A 24,628-nucleotide genomic window follows, 5' to 3' on the forward strand; every position below is an offset into this window, starting at 1 on the left:
ATGTAACTTATAAGGGATAAATAACTTGAATTAATGAATCTAGCTGCGCCAAGTAAAGGTGCTGTTAAAACAAACAGTTGTGTAAGACTTTGCCCCTTACTATTTCTAATGATGCTGTGGATATCTGTACAACCCAAGCAAAATATAGAGTGCACCAACGACTCTTTGGATGGAATGGACGCCCCCCTGATTGACTATTGAAGATGAGGAGTTGCAGCTTCGTTATCCTGATTTCTATCAATGAATTAATGAAGTATTCTCATCAGGAGTTGAGATTCTTCCACCAAGAAAGAATTGATGCATGCAATAAACTTCATTTCATTTCATTTTATTTTGAACTCTATTGTAATGTGAATTTTATATTTTATTTTATCCCCAATGATGGAAGGCAATCAATGATCATGTGTAGGTAGAGTGCTCTTGGGTGGTCTTGTCCACCTTTGGTTTGATAGCTTCCTTAGTTCATTAGGTATTAGGTAATTATTGTTAGGCTGAAATTCATCTAAATGGGCTTGGCCCAAGGTTCTTTGGCTGTTTGGTGTTTGGAGGACTGTGGCTGATTGGGGGCAATCTTTTTTAGCATTGAATGTTGGGTTCATGTGTTGTCGAGCTCCTTTCTTGGTGTATGTTTAGCTCCTGCCTGTTCCGATTCAGGCTGTTCGGTTTGTGGTTCCGCTATGCCTTTCCTCTTGGGTTTTCCCCTATTTTGGTTGGCTGAAGAAGGCACCTGCTTTGGGTGTCTTTTGGGCTCCTTTTCCTTATTTATAGGTGATTTTTTTTGCTATTGAAAGGTTGTTGAAGCTTGATATTTGTCTCTAAAAACTTGAGTGCTTTTTCCTAAGCTTGAGAGCTTCCCCTTCTACCTATTTCTTCCTCCAAGGCTTCTATCTATTTCTTCTCTGCACAAGTTTCCACCCCATTGTATATTTCTTCTCTACAAAAGGTGTAAGAGGTGTTATTGTTGGCAAGTTTGTTGGTATTTGCCGGAGGAGTTGTGAGGGGTGTTGTATCCGGATTGCTATGGTGGACATCTGGTTTGCATGTTCTTAAGAGCACTATAATTTCCTATTTTATTGTTACATGTGAGGTGACCACTTGTTGGTTGTTTTGAGGGTATTTCTCTTTAATTTAAGTATTGTTGTTTCTTAAAGATGTTTAAGTTTTTGCATCTGGTTGGATTTTTGTTGGTGGTTTGTTCACTTAATTTTGGATTGAGTTGTGTTATGTTTCTCTTAAGTGTTCTCCCTTGGTTTAAGTCTCTTTTGATCCCATTAATTTGGTATCAGAGCGTTTAGGTTATCATGTGTGTCTTTTTTTATTAAAAAAATGGAAAGTCAAAATGATATAGAATATGTTGTTGATGAAAGTCAAATGCCTTGGATTCAAGAAAAAAAAAATTTATGTCATGAATTGGGTTTCAACTCAAGGATGTTCAAATGATCCACTCAAGAACGAGCTTTATAAAATTCAAGATAAAATGTGTTTTTGTACAAAAAAAATGTGAGAGTAATAAGCATTTACTTTGAATCGAGTTTAACCGAGAAAAAGATATGATCTAAAAGAAGTATACTGCTTTGATTCAGGAGTTGGATTTGGCTCAGTCTGCACTTGATGGAAGTTTAGAATCTATCTCATAAGGAGATAAGATTTCTTCACCGAGGGATAATTGATGTAGGAAAAAGTGGGCATTTAATGGTGGGCTGTTTTGTCTCTTATTGGGCTTTGCCCATTAACCCTTAATGTTTGGTGTTTGGAGTTCTTAGCCTTGGATTTTTTTTTGGGTTGTCGTGACTCCTTGTTAGTTGTTCTATGCAACTGGATGCTTGGGATGGCCTTCCCTTTTTTCTTGGTGTCTGTTCGGTTTCTGGCTGTTTCGGTTCTTGCTTGCTGTTGGGCTACTTGTCCGTTCGGTTCTTAGGTTGGACGTGCCTTTTTTCCTTGGGTTTTCTCCCTCTGTTTTGGTTGGCTATTTTGGGTGGCTGCTTTGTGAGATTGCTGGTTTCCTTTCCCTATTTATGGGGCTATTTATGGCAGTTTTATAGAGAAAAAATGTAATGATTTTTGGAAAGTGAAACATGTGGGTTTCGAATAGCTTGCAAGCTATTGTCTTTTACCTACTCTCTTCTAAAATTTTGTCTTGGACTTCTAATCTCTTTCTTCTCTCCACAATTTACCACTCCATTTGTATCGTTCATCCCAAAAATTCTATAAGTTGTGTTGTGTCTATAGTTCTATTACAAGTTATAAGTTATCTTTTTTATTTGAAATTGAAAGTAGTTTGTTTGTTTCTTTGCTATGTGTCTTTGAAAGTTTATTTTTCCCTAAAGTTTCTATTGTACTCCAACTTGTTTTGGAGCACTTGTTTGGGTTTCTTTTTTATCCCATCATGTCCCCATGGTAACACATAATTGACAAGGTTATTAATACAAGAAAAAACATTTACATTATCATAATGAGCATTCTTACAAATTATTAGGAAGATGAGCTGAAAAATGTGTATTTGTAGTTACACTATCTAAATATTCTCACATTTGCATATTAGATGTGAGTTCAATTGGGTATGACCACACTTTTTTTTTTACTTTTCATATTTCATTCAATGGTTAGGTACTTATTTTGCGGTCTATTTTAATCCTATGATACTAATTTTAGGTGTGATTAGGGATGTAAGTGAGTCAAGTTGATTCATGAGTTAGCTCGGGCTTGGCAAGATAAATGGCTCGTGAGTCGAACTCGATGAACAAACTAGTGAAGCTTGAGTTAGCATTGATTTGAAGTAGTATTCTTACTGCTTTCTTAAAGCATTATTAAAGTCGTCTCAAACTAAGCCTTAATGAAGCTCAAATCATGAGTGACTCTAACTTGGCTCGACTTGTTTACACCCCTATGTGACTTCACCCTTGATAGATTTACATTTTAAATTTATATCATTTATTTGTCATAAACTAAATATTTTTATATCATTGATGATTATAACACACCCTCTAACATGAGAAGAGATTTATTTATATGAATTTCTTAAACATTATTATTAAGATTACATATTTAAATTTATCTCCATCAAAATTAGGATGTGACACTCAACTAGGGGTGTAAGTGAGCCGAGTCGGCTCGCAAGCTGGCTCGAGCACGATTCGTTACGAGCTGAGCTTATCAAGCTACAAGCTCGAGTTCAAACTCAAGCTCATTTATTAAATGAGCTCGAGTTCTAACTTGATGAGGTTCGACACCTGTGCTCGCGAGCTGGCTCGAAACACTACTATTATTATTTATTAAATTTGATAATTATAAAATATGATAGTTCAAACTGCAGATTTTTTAAAACCAGTTAGGTACTGATGAGACGAGCTCGAGTTAGGTACTGGACTCTGTCTTGTTTAAGGAAAATAAAATAAAATAAAAAAATCTTGTCCATATAAATTAAAAAAATCGGTAACCTTATCAGTACTAATCCGTTACCCAATCAAAACGATGACGGCTCTGTTCTTTCAGAAGGCAAATTCAAACTTTTAGCTCTTTTTTTTGCTTCAGATTTCTTATCTCATGGTGGAGGACTATTCGATGAAGGAGCTCAAAACCATTGAGAGAAGAATCGCAAGCCTCAACAATCACCTCTTTCCAAAATCTTCTATTCTTTCCGAATGCCGTCAGATTAGCTCCTCGCCCGCGTCGGCGGAGGACAGCTACCGGCGCATCCACGGCGAGGTCTCCAAAGAACCAGCGGTGTGGAGGCCCGCTTTAGATGAGTCAGGGAAGGAGTTCACCGATATTCACTACGAGAAATCCGTGGGAGAGGGAATCGCTAAGGTAAAAACACCGCATTGTTGATTAGATGATGCTCTTCTCTAAATGCCAAATTTATATTAGCTTTTATTTCGAGCGTGCAGATTACGATTAATCGTCCAGAGAGAAGGAACGCTTTCGGGCCGCATACAATTAAAGAGCTTATGAGAGCATTTAGTGATGCAAGGGATGATAGCTCCATAGGAGCTATCATTTTGACAGGGAAGGTAGTTTATGTTATTCCAGTGTGTTGCAATTGCATAGGATTTGAGTTCAAGTTCGCATTTATATTTTGCTTGTTTTGTTAGAAACTGTTATTTTCAGTAGGGAACCAAGGCTTTCTGTAGCGGTGGTGACCAGGCTTTGAGGACCTCTGATGGATATACAGATTTTGAAAGCTTTGGTCGTCTTAATGTTTTGGATCTTCAGGTAGATAGCTAATATGTTGATTTTATGAATTGGAAATACTTGTGAATTGGAAAATAACTGTGGGTTAGTGTTGAACTAGAGAGAGGTTGGGGTGGCTCTTGCCCCTAGATTTAAGAAAAGTCTGATATAATTATGTATTGTATGGAAGCTTTACCTTTAAATACTTATGCAAATTTAGATCTCTAAATTTGGAATAAACTATTTCTGCCCCTGTCATTTAAAATTTTGATTCTTCCACTGCAATGCTTGTCTATTGGGGATTTGATGTAGGGAGATCATTGAATAATCATCACAAGTAATTGCTCATAAGAGCAAGAACACCGAAAGAACAATAAAACTGTTAAATCCCAAAAATATCATTCATATTAAATGTTCGTGAAGGTCGTTAAACCTCAAAGAACCAGCTTGAGACTAATCAAGAAGGGGTGGGAGAATTGGTAATTTAAAATTTATTTTAACAAAAAGAAAATCTTTTTATTAGTTTTCAATATTTGAAAACAGACAATTTACCACTTGATGTGCAAGCGAATTAATTTCACAATAATAAAAAGATTAGAGTTTTCAACCACAGTTAATCACAGAAAAATAAAGTGCGGAAAATAATAATAACAAACACACCAGAATTTATAGTAGTTCGGTCAAACAATGACCTATGCCTACTCCATTGAGTCCTCTGAGTATTGCATTAAATGTTTAGTGACTCTCCTTTAGCCCCGACAGTTAGGTGAAGAAACCTTTACAAAATCTCTACCACCAACCTGATGCAGCATAGGATCTTTCTCTTTTCACCCTCCTAATGAGGCAGAGAACCTGCAATCCTTTTTCACCGTTCTGGCGAAGGAAGCGTACATCGAAGCTTTTTCTCCTTCCAGGAGCAGGCAGAGTACCTTGAATCCTTTTTCATCATCCAAGTGATGGCAGAGAATCGTGGCCTAGGGATGTAGAATGTCTCCCTAGAGCCATCAAAGAATCAAGGTAGAGACTTGAAGAAGACAGGTAAGAACCTTTCTTGGAGTAACCTTTTGAATCCCTCACAACTCTCCCTCACAAAAAGCTCTTCCTCTCTTCTCTCCCAAAGCTATCCTAAACTCCTTCTCTATGCTCCCTTTCAAGACACTTAACGACTAAAAAGCTATTAAACAAGTCTAAGTGAGAGTTTAAATAGAGAGCCTCTCAAAAAGCCCTAAATTTAAATCTATTATTTAAGACCGTCTAGTATGATCCCGCGATTGTCCTGTACGATTAGTACAAAATATCTCTTTTAGACAGTACGAACTGCATTATCCTGTACGATCATTTCAAGAGTTTGTACTGATCGTCCAATACGATAGGCGACGATAAATCATCGTCCCATGTAGTGCTCGAGTCATACAGTACGATCGTTACCAATCATTATATACGATTTGGTCGAACAAATTTATCATAATTGTTCCCTTAATCACTGGATCATTTTGGGCATGATTGTCATATATCATATAGCACGATGCATATCGTACGGTATGATTGGAATAAAATTTGAATATTAAAATATTTCCTAAATTATAATTGGCGGCTGTTTTCATGATTATAATTTATCGTCCTATATGATAAGAATTGTCCAGTACGATTTGTTTAATCAATTTCAATTAACAAAAAATTCATAATTAATGATTTTTTTGTTAACTGATAGTAAATCGTACAATACGATTCGTTTGAAAAATTTATCTTCTTCCTAACTCACTAACTCACTACCTTGAATGTGTGTGTACAAGGTTACTCAGCTTTAGGATCCACCAAACTATATAATTGACTCAAGAAAGATAAAAAGTACATAAAGATTAAAAAACAAACTTTAATCTTAATCTACCTAATCTTGAGCTAATCGAAGTTGCAAGTGAGCAGGTCAAAACAGATATATAATAAACTCAATTATCAGGAGATAACATAATAAAAAAATCCAATAATATATGCTATCTTCAAAATCTCAAGACTTGGGTCCAAATTTACAACACATATATTCTCTTTTATACCTCCTAGAATATTATGTATAAGATATTAATAAAATTTTTTAGAAAACTCTAGAAAACAGGTATAAAATAGGTAAATTACTCCACAGTCTAAAATTGCGCAATTGGGTATTGATGCATTTTTTATTTGTTAGGCGAGACGTAAGCCTTGAGGTGTTTTGAGGTATAAGCCTGAAAATTTAAAAATTGCGTAAAGTCAAAATAAAAGTTAAAAGTAAATTTTTATATAATAACCAAATAATGTGTTAAAGGATGACATATTAACTTTTTATCAAACTCAATGTTTAAAATTGCGTAATTAGATATTGAGGCGAGGCGTAAGCCTTGAGGCGTGCGCCTCAAAATACAAAAATTACGTTGAGTGCAAATAAATATTAAAAGTAAATTTTTATATAATACCCAAATAATATGTTAAAATATGACATATTATTTTTCTATTGAACTATAAAGTAACGTAATAACATATGAAAAAAAAAATTACACAAAACGTAAAATGGTTAGTAAAAAATTGCATGAAATATAAATATTTCATTAGCAAAAAATTATTAAATATTAAAACTGCATAAAAGTATCATATAACATTAAGTTCAACTTCAAATTTTTTTCTTTTTCAGTTCTCTACTCATCTACATTAAATTTCTAAAAAAGGCTAAAAAGTTGGAAACAACTAGAAAATCATCTATATTGTCATCATTGAAATTCGAGGCGTAAGCCTCGAGGCATTTTTCACTGGAATGCGGAAAGGCGGGTCTTAAGGCTAGCCTCATATTGTGCAATTTTAAACAATGATTGAATTATGAAGTAACAAATTTATATACATATGAAATAAAAAACTGTATAAGATATAAGTGTTAAGCTATAAATTATGTGAAATAGAATTAAAATTCAAATATTACTGGAACAAAATGACATAAATATATGAATTTTATAAAAAAAATCATATAATACCAAGTTCAACTCTAACTTTTTCTTTTTCAGTTGCCTACTTATCTACGTTTAATTTCTAAAGAAAGGTAAAATAATTGGCAACTCATAAATCATATATACTATAATTACTAAGGGGATTTTTATTTGAGTCACTGTCATAGCAAATTGATCTCTTCTCTGCCTCATCCTGTAGGGTCTCATATCTCTCAATCTGCTTCTTCTTCGTTTATTTCAATCTTCTTCATCTTTCATAAATGTTTGTCATCAACATAAAGATAATACTCCAAAATTTTAAGAGGAGATGATGGTTGTGTGCGGCTTTCTAGATATTCGCTATGGCGGCTACGATGGTGATGGCTACGGTGAGGGCTGTGGGATGGAGGTCGAGACAATTGAGAGGAAGTTATTATGGCTTAGAGGTGTAAGAAGACATGATTTTTTTGGGGTTTTTGTATAGGATTTAAGTTTTAAATTAAAAAAATATAAATAGAGTGAGCCATACGCCCCGTGCCAACGAGGCGAGGCGAGCCTCAAGGCGGGCCTCATCCAAGATGAGGTGTAAGCCTCATAAAAATAGCTTGAGGCATAAGCCTCGAGGCATTTTTAATTGGAATTAAGTTGAGGTGGGCTTAAGGAAAGCTCATATTGCGTAATTTTAAACAATGAATTACTTCTAAGGCCTATTTTAACTAATTTGCTATCTATCATTCTCCTCTTGTATGAAAGAATTCGTGCGTGGGAGGATCGTGCACGCATGTATGATCGACCATGTGAAACATGAAGCTGACAATAAGATTCTCTAGTGGAAGGAAATGGGAACCCCGAGCAGACAATGCGGAGTGTTAAATTCTATGAACGAGATAACGAACAAACTAACTAAGGATGGCAATGTGAGCTCTTTTTCTTGCACGCAATACTCGAGTTTCGTGCATGAGATTGGGCTGGTACATCATGTATGAGATTGGCAGAAGTGGGCTAGTGTCGCGTGAAAGCACGCGAGATCTCTGGTCGGAATCCTGCATGACATGGGAGTAAATGTACGGGATCGGGATTGTGCTGCAAGTCATGGGGTCAGGAAAGAATGGGGTCGGCCAATGCCTGCTATCGCGAACGGGCGTAGTTGGTGGAAGAATGTGTGCTAACGGGCATGAGACAAATGGGTAAGGGTTGAAGCGAAGGTGGATTTGTCGATATGGTTGTTGGTTGATGGAGGTCAAATCACCAGTATGGTTGCCGGCTAGTGGAGGCTTAGAATGTTGTCGACATCCTATCTTTATCCATGATCTGCCCAAAGCTTCGAAAACCCAATCGACGTTAAGGGCCAAAGTCAGCTCTGATACCAACTAATGTAGGGAGGAATCTTATGCGCCTTGGTATAAAAATAATAACAAACTCCAAGAGATTCAACAAAAATAAATTTTTATTGATAGAAAATCAAATATAAATAAAGCAAGATACAATGGTCATCTTTTGAGAGGACCATCTCTCTCAAACCCTAGATGCCGCTAGGATCCCTCACAAAAAGAAAACTACAACAATCTTAAATCAAATTCTGCATATAAAACATAACATAAACACTACTACTTATACCAAACAATAAACAATAAATCTCAAAACAGCCCTCCCCCAATTCCCCCCCCAAATCAGCCTTTAAATCTGTCATCTTTAATTAGGAAATATCTTCTAATTAATGTCCTCCAAATCAGCCCTCTTTAATTAGGAAATATCTCCTAATTAATCCCTTCCAAATCAGCCACCAAATTAAGCCCCAAATCTATCATTTTCAATTAGGAAATCCTTCCTAATTAATCCCTTTCTTAATTCCTATCCTCACATATGTAATGATAGGTTTAATGGGCCTCATAAGGGGGGAGAAATTCCTTGACCTTTCTGCCCCTTGCTGGTCCAGCTCTTGCTGGACCGACCTGCCTTTTCCCGTATTAGAATCATGAAGAAGGTAGCTAGTAAGAGCAAGAACATCAAAAAATAGTAGAAACTATTATAATCCAAAAATATCATTCATATAATCTTCTTCCTTACAATAACATGTTCATATAAAGGTAATTAAATAATTTATTTTGCACATAATCGCTTTTCACAGACTTGTTTTTTAGTGTTAGAAAAGTTCAACATAATTGGATGAAAATAGCGGTAGGCCAAGGGTCTTTCCGATTTTTGAAGAGGCAAATTGTGTGAAAAAAAAGTCGGCTAGGGGCAAAAAATAAAATTAATGGGGGGCATATTACAAATAACCCTTACTATATTAAGAGTTTTAAATTTTTTAGGAGTGGGGGGAGGGGGGGGGGGGTGCAATTGCCCCCTTCACCACTATACAATTCCGCCCCAATTGGGATGACTTTATTGTTGTCGGAACATTTGGCAAAGCTCTAATATCTTTCTTGGTTGTATTGATACAAGGGGGATCATTTTCATGGATAAGCTAAGTAAGTTTGTTTCCTTATATTTTTCATTTTGGTGTTTCATTGCATAAAATTTTAATTTTTTCTCAGGAAATAGGACAAAATATAACTACATCAACACACATGAGTGGTGCAGTTTATACTACCCTGACAGTTTCATGTACCAACTAGATCTAACATGTGATTTTTTTAAGAAGTTCCTCATAACATTGTGGACTCTTAATAGTTGATAGAACTTATGGTGATGAAGTTGCTCAATACATTGTTAAAATGTGGGGGATTTTGTTCACTCCCTTAAAAGTTTAAAGATGAGTGCATGTCATACTCGCAGGAAGTTTACTGACATTTATTGTCTGTGCGTGGTTATGAAGGCCTTAACATGTTTTATGCTTGAATTTTTTCAATTTAAACAAAAGTCCTCACACTACTTAATTATGTTTACTTAATTTTTTGCCTTTTTTGTTCTCTAACTAGGTACAAATCCGGCGTCTCCCTAAGCCAGTGATAGCTATGGTATACTTTTCATATCAATCCGAAGTAAAACATAACTTTGTATCACAGGGTCAGTGTAATTTATTGTATTTATCTTAGGTTGCAGGTTATGCTGTTGGTGGGGGGCACGTATTGCATATGGTTTGCGATTTAACAATTGCAGCTGAAAATGCCATTTTTGGTCAGACTGGAGCCAAGGTTTTTTTGACCTCTTGAGGACTTATTTTGCTCCTTGTTGCTTTCCTTCATTTTTTTTAGAATAGTATAAACTCTTAGCATTTTCATTATGCTTTGTCTTAGTATTGCTATCCTTAGCTTTGCTGATCTCATTGTGAAATTATTTCCCTAGGTTTTCTTGTATGAGGTTGACTCACTCTTCTCTCTGCTTAGAGAAGCACAACGGATAAAACTGTTGCTGCATATTTGGAGGGGTTTTAATGTTTCTTTTGAAATTTAAGTTTTGTCTACTGTATTTTCTCAGAGAAACACTATTATCTTAGAAGGTCCTTACGTTAACATTACTAAGCCGCATATAATTTTTTTATTATTGTAGGAAGGTATAGATTATGTCCCTTTGTTGGGCTTTGTTGGCTTTAAGATTATTTGGAAAGGTTTTTATGCTAGAACAACATTATACCTTTTTTGTGTGAACTGATAAATTTATTTAGATGGGGATATTATTAGTAGAATTCAAGTTGGATGGTTGAAGTGAAGTAATGCTTCGTGTTTGTTATGTGATAGAAAAGTCCCCCTCAAACATAAGGGAAAATTCTATAAGGTGGTGAGACCTGCAATACTTTATGGTGTAGAATGTTGGCCATTAAAAGAGAAGCATATTATTAAGTTAAGTTTTGTAGAGATGAGGATGCTTAGGTGGACGAGTGGCTTTACTCTTAGAGAAAAAATACGAAATGAGCATATACGTGAAAAGGTTTGGAGTAACTCTAGTGGAAGATAAGATTAGAGAGAGCCGCCTTAGTTAATTTGGTCACATAAAACGGCGGCCTTCTGATGACCCGGTTAGGAAATTAGATGTATTATATTTGGCTTATGTTAAGAAAGGTAGAGGTAGACCTAAAAAAACTTTGTTTGAAAATATTAGAAATGACCTTTCTTTATTAGAATTAAATGAGAATTTGACTCCTAATAGGACACAATGGAGAAAAATGATTCATGTAGCCAACCCCATATAGTGGGATAAAAGCTTGATGTTGTTGTTGATAAATTTATTTAGATACAATTTAATTATGAAATATAGAAGATATCATGACTTTACTCAAATTTTCCTAGTGCTTTATCCACATGTATTGTATGTTGATTATGTGTGGAATCTGATTGTGTTGATCAATCAGGATATATTGTTGACTCAAATCTCAATTCCATCAGTCATGCTCATTGAGGGGTTGGAGGGGTCCTCCCCCTACTTGGGTTTCCTAATTTCATAAAATATGAATAGATGAGTGATTTTTATGATTAATATGGGCCGGAGATTTTTCAATCCATTTTCCTTCCAATTTATTTGGAACTTTGAGGTTGCAGCATTTAAATCATTGTTGTTAAATTTTATCTTCCATATTGAAACCTGTTGAGGGCCAAATTTCATTTGCTTTTAAAAGCATTATGTCATTGTTGGACAAGCACACTGACTTTTTTAATTTTGACTGACTAAAATGGGTAACTACAAAATTTGTTTTCTCCTAAAATGTTACTCAAGTGAATAATAAGAATAATTGGAATAAGATCTGATTTTTTAGCAAAATGTTTAGAATTGTTGTTTTTTGCAATAATTTTTTTAATATTTATTTTTTTCTCGGGATTGATGCCTAGTTAGATGATTACAAAATTTTATTTACATTCTAATCCAATAGTTTATAATACTAAGTTAAGTGTTGCAGAGATGATGATACTTAGGTAGATGAGTGGCTTGATGTCACGACTCGGCCCGATTAGCTCGCAAGGTAGATGAGTGGCTTGATGTCACGACTCGGCCCGATTAGCTCGCAAGTGCGAGGCGGGAACAAAAGTCGGACTATAGAAATTAATAAAAACCTTCACATTACTTTATTAACATGTCTCCAAACATACATAAAACATCATCAACATAATGAAAGAGCCACTAAAGAACTCCAAGTAAAAATTTTCATTTCATTCATAAACCAAAATCAACACATACATGAAGATTCATTACAAAAAGGAGGTGTTCAAAACATAACTAATTATCAAGGTTATCCTATACAACCATTTATACGAAAACATCAAAAACTCAACAAGGAACCAACTGTCCGTCATCTCCCTATGACGGTACGTGAGGGAGGTCTATCCGCCATTATCCTTTACTAGATCCTCTTAAAAAGTGTCCCACAATGTGGGCGAGTCAGAACTCATTAGGTGTAAATGACATTCAAATAAATATAGGTACAAGGGAAGAAACTACAACGTTTTTATATCTCAATAAAAGAATAATCAACATATTATAACATTTGTCGAAGATGATACATGTCTTTACTTCAACATTTAAGTTTTCATTCATTTCATAATCTTTTAATTATTCCTCTTTAATCATTCATGCCTCAAATAAAAATCTCATATGCATATAACATAAAGATGCAATGTTCATAATATCAAAATAATTAACACCCATCTCAGAAATATCATTTATACTGATCAGGTACATAAAATTGGCCATTTTTTTACGATTTGATTCAAAAGAACCCCCTTTACCATTTGGCTTAAAAGAGCCCCATTACCATTGCTCAAAAGATCCCATTTACCATTTGATACTTCCGCGTCAACATGCACATACACATAATTCTTACATATTTATAAGAGGCTTATGTAAACTATTCAAGTGTATGTTTTCATATGGAAATACATATTTTCTATGCTCATATGTATATTTGCATGTAAAGAGAAGACATGTGTAGTACATGTAAAGAAAGAAGTATGAGATTCATCATTGAATTATAATATTGCATGAAAAGTACTTTACTTTTATATCAAATGATCATAAACTTATATAAAAAAACACGCTAGTCATAATGATATTATAAAGAGCATAAAAAAGAATGTTATTTCTATATAATTGCATATAAAAATCTTTTCTAAATTTAAAAGAAGTTAATTTCACCTACCTCACCACAATACGATCCGTCAAAAGTCTTTATGCCCCTTTCCTCTTACGCAATCAAAATCTACATTTTTAATGAAATCAATTCATATTTGGGTTTAAAAACATCCTTTTACCCTTTCCTAAACTTATCTCAAAGCAAACTTAAGTTTTCTCAAAACCCTAACTTTCATTCCTTAGAAAAAACTCAAGTTTTCTTTGAGATAAGTTTAGGGAAGGGTAAGGGGATGTTTTTAAACCCAAATATGAGTTGATTTCATGAAAAATGTAGATTTTTATTGGTAAGAGGAAAGGGGCGTAAGGACTTTTGACGGATCGCATTGTGGTGAGGTAGGTAAAATGGACTTCTTTTAAATTTAGAAAAGCTCTTTGCATGCAATTACATAGAAATGACATTCTTTTTTATGCTCTTTATGATATCATTATAACTAGCATGTTTCTTTATATAAGCTCATGATCACTTGATATAAAAGTAAAATCCTTTTCATGCAATATTAGAACTCAATGATGAATCACATGCTTCTTTCTTTACATGTACTACACATGTTTTCTTTTTATATGCAAATATACATATGAGCATAGCAAACATGTATTTCCATATAAAAATACTTGAATAGTTTACATAAGCCTATCATATGAATATGTAAGAATTATGTGCATGTGCATGTTGATGCGGAAGTATCAAATGATATAGAGGCTTTTTTGAGCAATGGTAATGGGTCTCTTTTGAGCCAAATGATAAAGGAGGTTCTTTTGAACCAAATGGTAAAGGAATGGTCAATTTTATATACATGATCAGTACAAATGATACTTCCGAAACGGATGTTAATTATTATGATATTATGAATATTGCATCTTTATGTTATATGCATATGAAGTTTTATTTTAGGCATGAATGATTAAAGAGGAAGAATTGAAAGATTATGAAATTAATGAGAACTAAAAGGTTGAAGTAAAGACATGTATCACCTTAGACAAATGTTGTAATATGTTGATTATTCTTTTATTGAGATATAAAAATATATTGTAGTTTCTTCCCTTATACCTAAATTTATTTGAATGCCATTTACACCTATTGAGTTGTGACTCACCTATGTTGTGGGACACTTTTCAGGAAGATCTGGTAAAGGATAATGACGGACAGACCTCCCTTCACGTACCGTCGTGGGGAGATGACGGGCGACAGGTTTTTTTTTGAGTTTTTGATGTTTTGGTATAAGTGATTGTATAGGATAACTTTGATAGTTAGTTCTGTTTTGAACACCTCCTTTTTGTAATGAATCTTCATGTATGTGTTGATTTTGGTTTATGAATGAAATGAAAAATTTTATTTTTAAGTTCTTTAGCGGCTCTTTCATTATGTTGAGGATTTTTATGTATGTTTGGAGACATGTTAATAAAGTAATGTGAATGTTTTTATTAATTCCTACTGTCTGACTTTCGTTCCCGCCTCATACTTGCGAGCTAACCGGGCCGGGTCATGACACTTGACCCTTAGAGATAGGATACGAAATGATCATATATGTGAAAAGGTTGGAGTAACTCCAGTGGAAGATAAGATTAGAGAGAGTCACCTTAGATGGTTTGGTCACATTAAACGGAGGCCTTCCGATGACCAGGTTAGGAAAGTTGAGGTATTAGATTTGACTTTTGTTGAGAAAGGTAGAGGTAGACCTAAAAAGACTTGGTTAGAAAATATTAGAAATGATCTTCCTTTATTAGATTTAAATGAGAATTTGACTTTTAACCATACACAATGACGAAAAAGGATTCATGTAGCCAACCCCACTTAGTGGGACAAAGGCTTGATGTTGTTGTTGTTGTTGTTGTACCTCAATGGTCAAAATCTATTGGATGGGAGAGATTTTCCTTACCTATTGATAGGGAAAAAGCAAATAATAATAATCTTCTTCTAATTTCTAAGCCATTGTTTTGGAAAAAAAGATGAAAAGCATCTTTCTTCAATATTAATAGAATTAGTATATAGCATACATAATTCATGAATTTAATGCTCGCTTAATTAATTTATGGTAGTTAGTATGCCTATTTGATTGTCGGGAGTAGAGATATTTTGCCTATTATCCTTATTTGATAAGGTTATTGCTTGTGATCGTGTGTTTGAGCCTCTTGTGTGTGTTTTGATTGCATGTTTTAGTGGGCATATGATTAATCTTGTGAGTGTTAGATGGATTTGTGATTCCTTCAAGTATGGGGCAAGTGTGACTACCTACTTGTAGCTTACTTTTCTTTACTTTTATAATTTCGTTTATTGTTTATTTCCCCTATATATTTTCTTATTAGTTGGTTTTGATTTTGGTTAAAAAGTGACATTTCGGAAATCTGATTTTGTTGAAATTAACTCCTCTTCTCACTTTATTTATTTCCAAATTCTTTTTGCAATTATTGAATATTTATAATCACTTCAATTTCAATTATGCTTAAACTATTATTTTTTGTTTTCATTTAAAGAAATCATTGTTCGTGTAACTAGTAATTTTTGTCAGTTAATCCTTTATTTTCTTTGCATGAAGGCTTCCCATGCACCATACTAGTTGCACCATGTCAATCCTCTATCTTCTTTTGCATGAAGGCTTCCCATTCACCAGACTATTTGCACCATCTGGCATACGATCCCCTGGCCTTGCCATGGTTTATACAAATATGCACCAAAGATTGGATGCCAAACCAAAGAACCTTTTCATCTTTTTTATTGTTGCTGTAGCTATGAAAATCATATTTTCCTATTGATTGAACCTTAGCCCCTTCATTTTTTCTATTATTTATTTATTTTTTAGGATGATGGTTTTAAGTTTTATGAATTCAGACATTACTGGAAAATTCCATCTTTTGCAGTTGGTTTCTTAATTTTTCATAAATGATCTGAAACTGCAGGCTAAAGTCTCATCCTATTTTGGTTCTGATATTTTTCACGTGCAGGTGGGTAGTTTTGATGCAGGCTATGGATCGTCAATCATGTCTCGCTTGGTAAGTTTAGATTATAGTTAGTGTGGTGCATCTTGGGGGGATAGTTTATATTATTTAGACAACAGTTGATAGAAATATGTTGAAGCTGTGCTTTTGTTGTGCTTTATCTTTATGAATTATTATACTTTCCTGTAAAAATACCAGCTTTCCTTAAGCAGTTAATATGCTTGTGAGACCATAGTGATGATACACAGTTAGAGTCTTAGGCTTTGTTTGGGACGGCTTTCTTATTGCTTCTTAAAGCAGCTTTCTATTACAACAAATAAAATTTTTATACCAGAAAGTTGCTTTAAGAAGCAGTAAGAAAACTGTCCCGAACAAAGTCTTAAATTTTTTTTTATATATAAATCAAATACACTTTTCAAAAGTTAAGTGCAAGAAATTTGGAACTCAAATGAAACATCATTTAATTTTAAAAAAAATTCGTCTATAACGTAAGTTCATGTTAACAAATCTTGAGGACACTAGTTCCCTAGAATCAAAGTTATCCAGAGCAGAGACTGTCATTTAATTTATAAATAGTAGAGGAAAAAAAGTAACTATAACAACTCAACGCTCTCCATGCTATTCTAAACAAAAAAAATCATGCATTAGGAGTAATGTAGAGAGGAGAAAACCAAAAACTTAAAAGCAGAGTCACGCCGGTAAATGCACATTGTCAAGGTTGAAGATAGTTTGAAGAAATAAGATTTCTCATTAATTTGACTCAGAAATCAAAATAGTATTTCTTATTTTGCTTCACAACAAAGCTATAAATAAAGAAAGACATGGATGCTACCAAGAATAATTATTTTAGGAAGAAATGAGAGGCAGCAAATCTCAACTTTTGTCCTTTTGGCCGACCTACTAAGACTTAGTTACTGGAATAGCTACTTTTGTAAGTTTGTCTATTTACATTGATTGTCCATATTGTATGATAATGGATACATGGAAACAGGTAGGGCCTAAGAAAGCAAAAGAAATGTGGTTCTTATCACGCTTTTACAATGCTTACGAAGCTGAGAAGATGGGACTTGTCAATGCTGTAGTCAAGGTAAGCATTTTTGTTGCCAAAATCTCTGCCTCTATTGTTTTCCATTGCATACTTTTATCTGGGCTTGATCAAGTTACTGCAAATGTACGTCGTGGCAATGACTTTATTTTCTTAACTAGACAAACATCTTTCTATTTTTTTTTTTCAAATAGAACAAAGTATGCAGAAGAAAAATTCCCAAGCTCTCCCCTATACGGGCTTCATGTGTCTTCATTTGAAAAATGAAATGGAAATTTAAAGCAGGATGTTTGTAAAAACTGAATTAATGTGCCTTTAAATCAATCGATTCCTTAAACTTTTCCGGGCATTATGGATGGCATTAATGCTAATAACAAAGTAGCAGATCAAGTCTTCAATGACAATCTGAGACCATAGAATTTATTGCAATTTGCGCAGCAGCAGAAATGGTTGTCCATTTCTTATGGCAGTCAAATTTGAAATGCACCATCAGGATTTTCATTGAAATTTCTCCTTTACCCGCTGATTCTCGTCATGTCCTGGATTTGAAGAAGCGTATACATGTCTATGCTATGCAAATAACTCTATCTTACCACTGTTTAGTTGTTTCTTCTACAGCTTGAGAATCTGGAATTGGAGACAGTGAAATGGTGTAGGGAAATCTTAAGAAACAGTCCAACCGCTATAAGGGTTCTGAAATCTGCTCTCAATGCAGTAGATGATGGTCATGCTGGTCTTCAGGTACCTTTTGCAGCATTTAATTTCTAATATTTTACATATGATACCATCTAATTGAAGCAACATGACAAATTTATAGGAAGCAGGAATTTGTTTCTCCTCATATGTCAGGTTTTACCATACTGAAGTTGTTGTATGATAATTTTGCTGGACAAAGCTTCAATAATAGCTATATGGTGATCAATGTTATTTTTGTATGAGGAATAGGGCTATACTTTGTTTTTTTATGCATTATTCAGGGATACCTTTGCCCTTAAGTTGAGCTTATTGTTTGTTTTTTCTCTATAGAAGGGTTAATATCTTTTCCACATAACAGTTTTCTTAGACCCTAGCCATCTTCAATTTATCAATTTTTCTTTTTTCTTGAGACATCTAAACATTCATTAATTCTCTAAAGCTTTCCCTGTCAATGAAAAAAATGCCAAGGAGGTAGCTTTTGAATCCTGTCTGATGGTATCACCGATGGACTATAGTTCAAAGGAGGATATGTATTTTCCAAATGAAGGTGAATCAGTCCCCGACATAGCATCGCAAATGGAGCTTGTGTTTCTGGGTGGAGATTCTGAATTAGCAGATGAATCTCTTGAAGCAATAATGGCGGACTCTAGAGAGAATCCCTTACTAAATGAGTTTGATCCAGATGAAGTGGCCCAAGTGCAGTTAAGGAGTGGTAAGGTGCTGCCTTCTTCGTCGAAGAAGGGGGTCTCCAATAAAGATAAAAAAGGAGTAGATAATTGTGAATGACAACATTATCCCCAAGGACTTAAGAGGAAGGACACTTCAACAAAAGGGATAAATTACAATATCTTATTCCACCTAAGAAAAATTCAGATGCAACTAAGCATATATGACGCTCTCGTAATGTCCAAAGATCTTCGGGAAACTTTGATTCAAACTCTCAAAGACCCCAGAAGATACGAAGCATAGTTTGCCGAGCATCGTATGACGGGGGTTCTACAAACCCGGAATGAACCGATCATCACCTTCGCTAAAGACGACATGATGCTCGGAATGGTAGATCACAACCGCCCTCTTTACGTCACTGCAGAGAGCGACGATATTATGATTAGTCGAATCCTGATCAATTTTGGGTCCTCCATAAATCTCATAATCTTGAAAGCACTGAGATCTTTGTGCCTTAATGTGCAGCATCCTGGACAAGATAAGTTGATGGTATATGACTTCAACGAGAAGGGACAGAAGATTATGGGGTCATTTGTATTTCCTCTTGTGTTCATAGAACTTTATACAGAAGCCAAGTTCCTTGTGATTGACGTGGACATCTCGTTAAAGGCACTTTTGGGTCACCCTTGGTTGCATGAGTATAACATTGTCCCGTCAACCCTGTATCAATGTATAAAGTACCTTAGGGATGGAGAAGAGTTTAAGATCTCGAATGATATCCAACCCTTTTGCAGTCCACTAAGTAAAAATCTACGAAGATGCAAAATACTTCATTCCAAAAGAGCCAAAGCCGTCGAGCTCTCTTGATGCAAAGACATCAAACTTAAAGGCTTCAAAGAAGCCAAAATAAGAAGTTGAGAGAAGTGGAGAGAAAGAAGGTAGTGCCGATTCTTCCCAAAGCAACGACCACTTCTAAACAAAGAAAAGTTGTGCCTCACCTAGGGAGTGACATAGAAGAAGATGATGTCATCCAAGACGAAGGAGGAATATCCCGATTCTAACTATGACTATGAGTCTACCTACACGAGTAAGGTGCAGTATGTATTTTCAAGCAGAATAGGTAGCTTGTCAATATCAAATAGGATATTCGTGTTCACATATCTTCCCCCCGCGACATTTCAAGGAAATCATCCCTCGAGAGGTGCATGACGTTAGAGGTAGTTTACTCTATAAAGTTGGGGAATGTGAAGATGAAAGCTTCGTCTGGTTTATCGAGCTTACTGATTCTAGAGAGATAATGCCTACGAGAATGCTTAGATATTGCCCCTGAAATATTCGAAGAATGCTATAAAAACAAGCTCATATCAATGCCAATAGACGATAAGCTCGTCTCCACCTAAGTATTTGGTATTGAAGAAATCCTCATGCATTGCAAAAAGACATTCTTGTAAGAAGAGGTCTCAGATTCGTTGTGCAGAAGTAGTACCATCAAAAAGAGATTTTCCAAGCAATCACATGCGAGAAAGTTGAATCCGATAACAGTGGCTATGAGGAGATCTATGATGATCAGCTCGTAAAAACCAAACCTGCACCAGAAGAGCTTGAAGATGATGGACATGCAGCTACTATGAATGAACTGAAAGAAGTCAACTTGAGGTTTGAAGAGTACCCTCGCCCAACCTTCATCAATGCTCTTTTACCAGAAGAGCAAGTAGAAAAAATGAAGGAGTTTATCTATGAATTCAGGGATTGCTTTACCTAAACATATGAGATGCTCGGCTTATCCCCTGACGTAGCAACTCACAAGTTATCCATTAAGCCAGATGCATCGCCTATTAAACAAGCTATAAGGAGAATAAGATTGGAGATTGAAGAACATGTGATTGCAAAAAAAAGAAGCTCATAGATGCAGGCTTTATCTGAGAAGAAAAATATGCCGATTGGATCACCAACATTGTCTCTATTAAGAAGAACAGTCAGATCCGTGTAAGTATCAATTTAAGGGACCTCAACAAGGTGTGTCCAAAAGACAAATTTCTGCTCCCAATGTCAGAACTCTTGGTGGATAACACGTCAAACTATGATATGTTCTCATTTATGGACGGATCGTCGAGTTACAATCAAATCGAGATGCTGCATGAAGATAAAAAGCACACATTGCTTAGAATGACCATCAACATATTATGCTACATGATCATTCCTTCCAGCCTGCAAAATGCTAGTGCCACCTACCAACGGGCGATGACGTGCATCTTCAATGAACGGATTCATCAGAAGGTCGAATGCTACGTGGATGACCTTGTCGTTAAGAGCATGGACTGAAAATATCACTTAGATGACTTGAGGACTGTATTTGAAAGGATCAATAAGTATGATCTAATGTTGAACCCTCTCAAATTTGCTTTCGGTGTCTCATCTAGGAAGTTTTTGGGGTATTTCATTCGTGAGATCTACCCTAATAAAATCAAGGCAATTATGAGGATGCCACCGCCAAATAGTCTTCTACAGGTCCGCTCGTTGTTAGGCGGCTAGCTTTCATTCGGTGATTTATATCGAATCTGTCAGATAGGTGCCAGCCATTTTTCAAACTGATGAAGAAAGATGTCAACTTCAAATGGAATACCAGGAAGCTTTTAATAATATCAAAAGATACTTGTTAAATTCTTCTATTCTCGTAGCGCCAATTCCTGGTAAGTTTCTTATCTTGTCTACTACAGAGTGGAAGAGTCCCTCGGAGTATTATTGGCTCAACACATTGAAGAGGGCAATAAGAATGCACTATACTACATTTGTCAGAGGTTGATCAGAATAGAGATCCGCTATTCTCTAATTGAGAAGCATTATTTGGCATTGATTTTTGCAGTTCAGAAACTCTACCACTACATGCTCTCTCATAAAATCATATTGATATCAAAGATCGATTCGTTAAAGTTCTTGATGACAAGTCCACCATTGACAGGTAGCCTAGCCAGGTGGGCAGTGATATTACGGTAATTTGATATCATGTACATGCCATGGAAGGCAGTGAAGGGACAAGCCATAGCGAATTTTCTTGCCACTCATCCTATCCCTGCAGACTCTCCGCTCAACGATGATTTTCCTGATGAACAAATCATGCATGTCTAGGAGAAGGAGAAATCATAAGTCTGAGAGATGTACTTTGACGGAGCTTCGTTGATTAAAATTATCCAACCTCCAAATTTGGCAAAGGCTCGAGTTGGTATCAATCTCATTTTTATAGCACTTAAAGGATGCATAATGAGATTTTCATTCCGTTTGACTGAGCTCTGAATAAATAATGAGGATGAATACAAAGCAATAAAAACATGTTTGAATATTGCAATTTCAGTCAGAATCCAAAACCTCCAAATCTTCAGCGACTCTTAACTTGTGATAAATCAGTTTTTGGGCGTCTACAAAATTTGCAAGCTTGAGCTGGCCTATTACTGCCAATGAGCTCTCGAGCTTCTAAAATGAGTGTCGATGTTAAGATAGCTCGAGTTTCTCGAGGTCAGAACAACAAAGCAGATTGCCTTGCCAAATTAGCCAAGGAAATAACAAATGTGGATGATGAGGAGCCTATATTGATTGGAGTCTATAACCGATAGGCCTTATAGTCAACAATCTTGCAATTCCCGCAGGCAGAGGGAATACCAAATTCAAGCCAACAGGATGCAACTTCGGTTGATCCTCAATCTCCCCAACCAATTACTCTTGAAAATCAGCCAGATGAATACCAAGCAACCAAAAGAAGACGCGGATCTAGCAAATGTTTAGAATCATTGTGGTATTTCTTGAACATCGAAGAAGAACATGATTGGAGAAAACTTTTTATCGAATTCTTTAAAGAAAGTAAACTCCCAATAGATAGGTCACTGGCTACACAAATCAGGAAGAGGACATTGCAATACGCATTCGTCAACAATACCCTGTATCGACCACAACTTATATTCAAGTCATTATGGATATATATATAAGTTATTACTTGTGTTCAAACACATGGTGGTTTGGCTAAGTATTTTTTTATTTCAATTTGATTACATCATGGATTAGCTTTAAACTCATATATTTTAGCTTTAATCATTGATGTTCTTACCAGACATTTGCAAGAGGATGTACCTTGATCTATACTTTTTGTTAATGACAGTCTTCTTGTTGATAAGATTAAAGAGGGAGTTGAAGAAAAACTTGAATTATGAAGGTTAACCTTAGAGTCTAAAAGTTTTTATTTGAGTTGATTTAAAATCAAATGCATGGAATATAATTATAGCATTAATAGATCTAGTGGAGGATTATGACTTTGGACGATTAAGTTATTAAAAAGAGTATACGTTTTAGATATCTTAGGTCTGTTATTCAAAGTGATGGTGAAATAGATGTGGATATTATTTGTAGAATTCAAGTTGGATGGTTGAAGTTGTGAGAACCCTTGAATTTCAAGATTTTTGGTGCAGGTTCGTCTTTACGAACCGTCAGTACGAACTGAGTTTGTCTCTATGAACTGAACAAATTTTTTTGACAGAGCCTATCGTCTAGGGACGAAATTAATTATCGTCTGTACGATATGTGGACATAGGAGATTATCCCAGGACAAATGAAAAATATCGTCCATACGATCCGAAATATCTCAGTCAATTAAATATCCCATTCGTTTGATTTTGAAGAGAGAGAAAAGGCTGGGGAGAGAAAGAGAAGGAGAAGAAGAGAAAATTTGTATTTTGGGCGACTTCGATTCATTTTCGTCCGTCGCCACAGTTGGGAAAGTTGATTGACTCAAGGTAAGACACATTATGCCTATCTCAATTTTCAGAAATGTGAGTTTTGGCGAATATTTTGATTAAAGTTTTGTTTCCGTTAGCGAAAAACGGGTATAACTTTGCACCCGTAAAATTTTTACCGCATAACTTTTGGTATGTCATAGAGATTATGATTTTGCACGTTTTGAATATTTTCTGAAAATTTTTTCACCGGGTTTTTTGAAATATGCGGGATTTTTATCGAATAGAAAATTATCTAGATGTCAAAAAATAGTGCTTCAATACAATAAAAGCAAATTCCAAAACTAGATCTTGGGGTTCGCCCGTCACAGCTCAACACGATAGGATCCGTCCTGTTCAGGTTAGGTTGTGACAAATCTGTGGTATCAAAGCGAATAGTTTTGGAATTAGATCGTAAGACAGAGCTATAAGAATTGATCTGTAAGTCTGGTGGGGTAGTTTCTGTCTGTCTGGGTTTTTATTTTTTTTATGTGCATGTGCATAGTTGTGAATTTTGTCTGATTATGGATCTGTCAGACCCAGATATGACTGATGGGTAGAGTGCCAGTCAGGAAGCTCCTGTGAATAGTTCTGCTCCAGTAGTTGGTTCAGATACAGTTTTGTAGTTTGCCATATTGGTAGCTCAGATGATGAGCGAGATGCATAATAGAGTTTCTGCTGTTAGATCTGAAGAGGTAGATAAACATATATAGATTTTTTTGAGATTGAAGCCTCCGAGGTTTGAGGGCGCAGTTGAGTCCAGAGCAGCAGAGGATTGGTTGAGGAGGCTGGAAAAGACATTCGATAGTATGCAATGTCCTTCTGATAGGAAAGTACCGTTAGCAGTCTTTCTGTTTGATGGTGAAGCAGAGCACTGGTGGATGAGCCAGTAGGAGGAGAAATTTCAAGGGAAATTGAACTCTTTAATTACGTGGGAGGAGTTCTCTGAGGTGTTTAGAGCTTGGTTTGTACCCCCTTCTGTAAGGCAACAAATGCAGGAAACTTTTCTGAGGTTAGTTCATGGGAATAAGACAGTTATGCAGTACGAAGCAGAGTCTACTGCTTTGGCAAGATATGCTCCATAATTGGTCAATACTTCTGCTAAAAAGTGTTATAGATTTCTGAGGGGACTATGGGATAGTCTGAGGCAACCTCTGGTGCCATTTCATATTTTTAATTTCTCTGAGCTTGTGAAGAAAGCTCGACTGATAGAGACTGATCTGATGGCTACTCAGCAGCGGTGGAATGCTAGTAGGAAGAGGTTCAGTGGTGAGACTTCTGGAAGTGATTTTTCTATGAAGAAAAATAGATTTGTATATGGAGATTCTAAAAGAAGCAGACAGTTAATA

The 24,628-nt window shown here is 35.4% G+C and overlaps 1 protein-coding gene across 1 annotated transcript; it reads left to right on the forward strand.

Annotated features, from left to right (window-relative positions):
• The first annotated feature begins 3,464 nt into the window (after window positions 1-3,464).
• Window positions 3,465-17,951, forward strand: LOC110116160 (1,4-dihydroxy-2-naphthoyl-CoA synthase, peroxisomal). Its single transcript, XM_028692592.1, has 8 exons — window positions 3,465-3,807; window positions 3,888-4,010; window positions 4,111-4,212; window positions 10,040-10,078; window positions 10,157-10,255; window positions 16,122-16,169; window positions 17,107-17,202; window positions 17,779-17,951. The coding sequence occupies exons 1-8, from the start codon at window positions 3,544-3,546 to the stop codon at window positions 17,926-17,928; spliced, it is 921 nt and encodes a 306-aa protein (XP_028548425.1). The 5' UTR covers window positions 3,465-3,543; the 3' UTR covers window positions 17,929-17,951.
• The last annotated feature ends 6,677 nt before the right edge of the window (window positions 17,952-24,628 follow it).

Source organism: Dendrobium catenatum, unplaced genomic scaffold (genome assembly GCF_001605985.2).
Source record: "Dendrobium catenatum unplaced genomic scaffold, ASM160598v2 original_scaffold_235663, whole genome shotgun sequence".
In the NCBI taxonomy this organism is placed as follows: domain Eukaryota; kingdom Viridiplantae; phylum Streptophyta; class Magnoliopsida; order Asparagales; family Orchidaceae; genus Dendrobium; species Dendrobium catenatum.

Excerpts from the sequence above, each read along its gene's own strand:
- LOC110116160 (XM_028692592.1), top strand. The coding sequence starts at position 3,544 with ATGGTGGAGGACTATTCGATGAAGGAGCTCAAAACCATTGAGAGAAGA. Across the intron at positions 4,011-4,110 it reads CTATCATTTTGACAGGGAAG|GGAACCAAGGCTTTCTGTAG; the intron begins GTAGTTTATGTT and ends TATTTTCAGTAG. Across the intron at positions 10,256-16,121 it reads TTGGTCAGACTGGAGCCAAG|GTGGGTAGTTTTGATGCAGG; the intron begins GTTTTTTTGACC and ends TTTCACGTGCAG.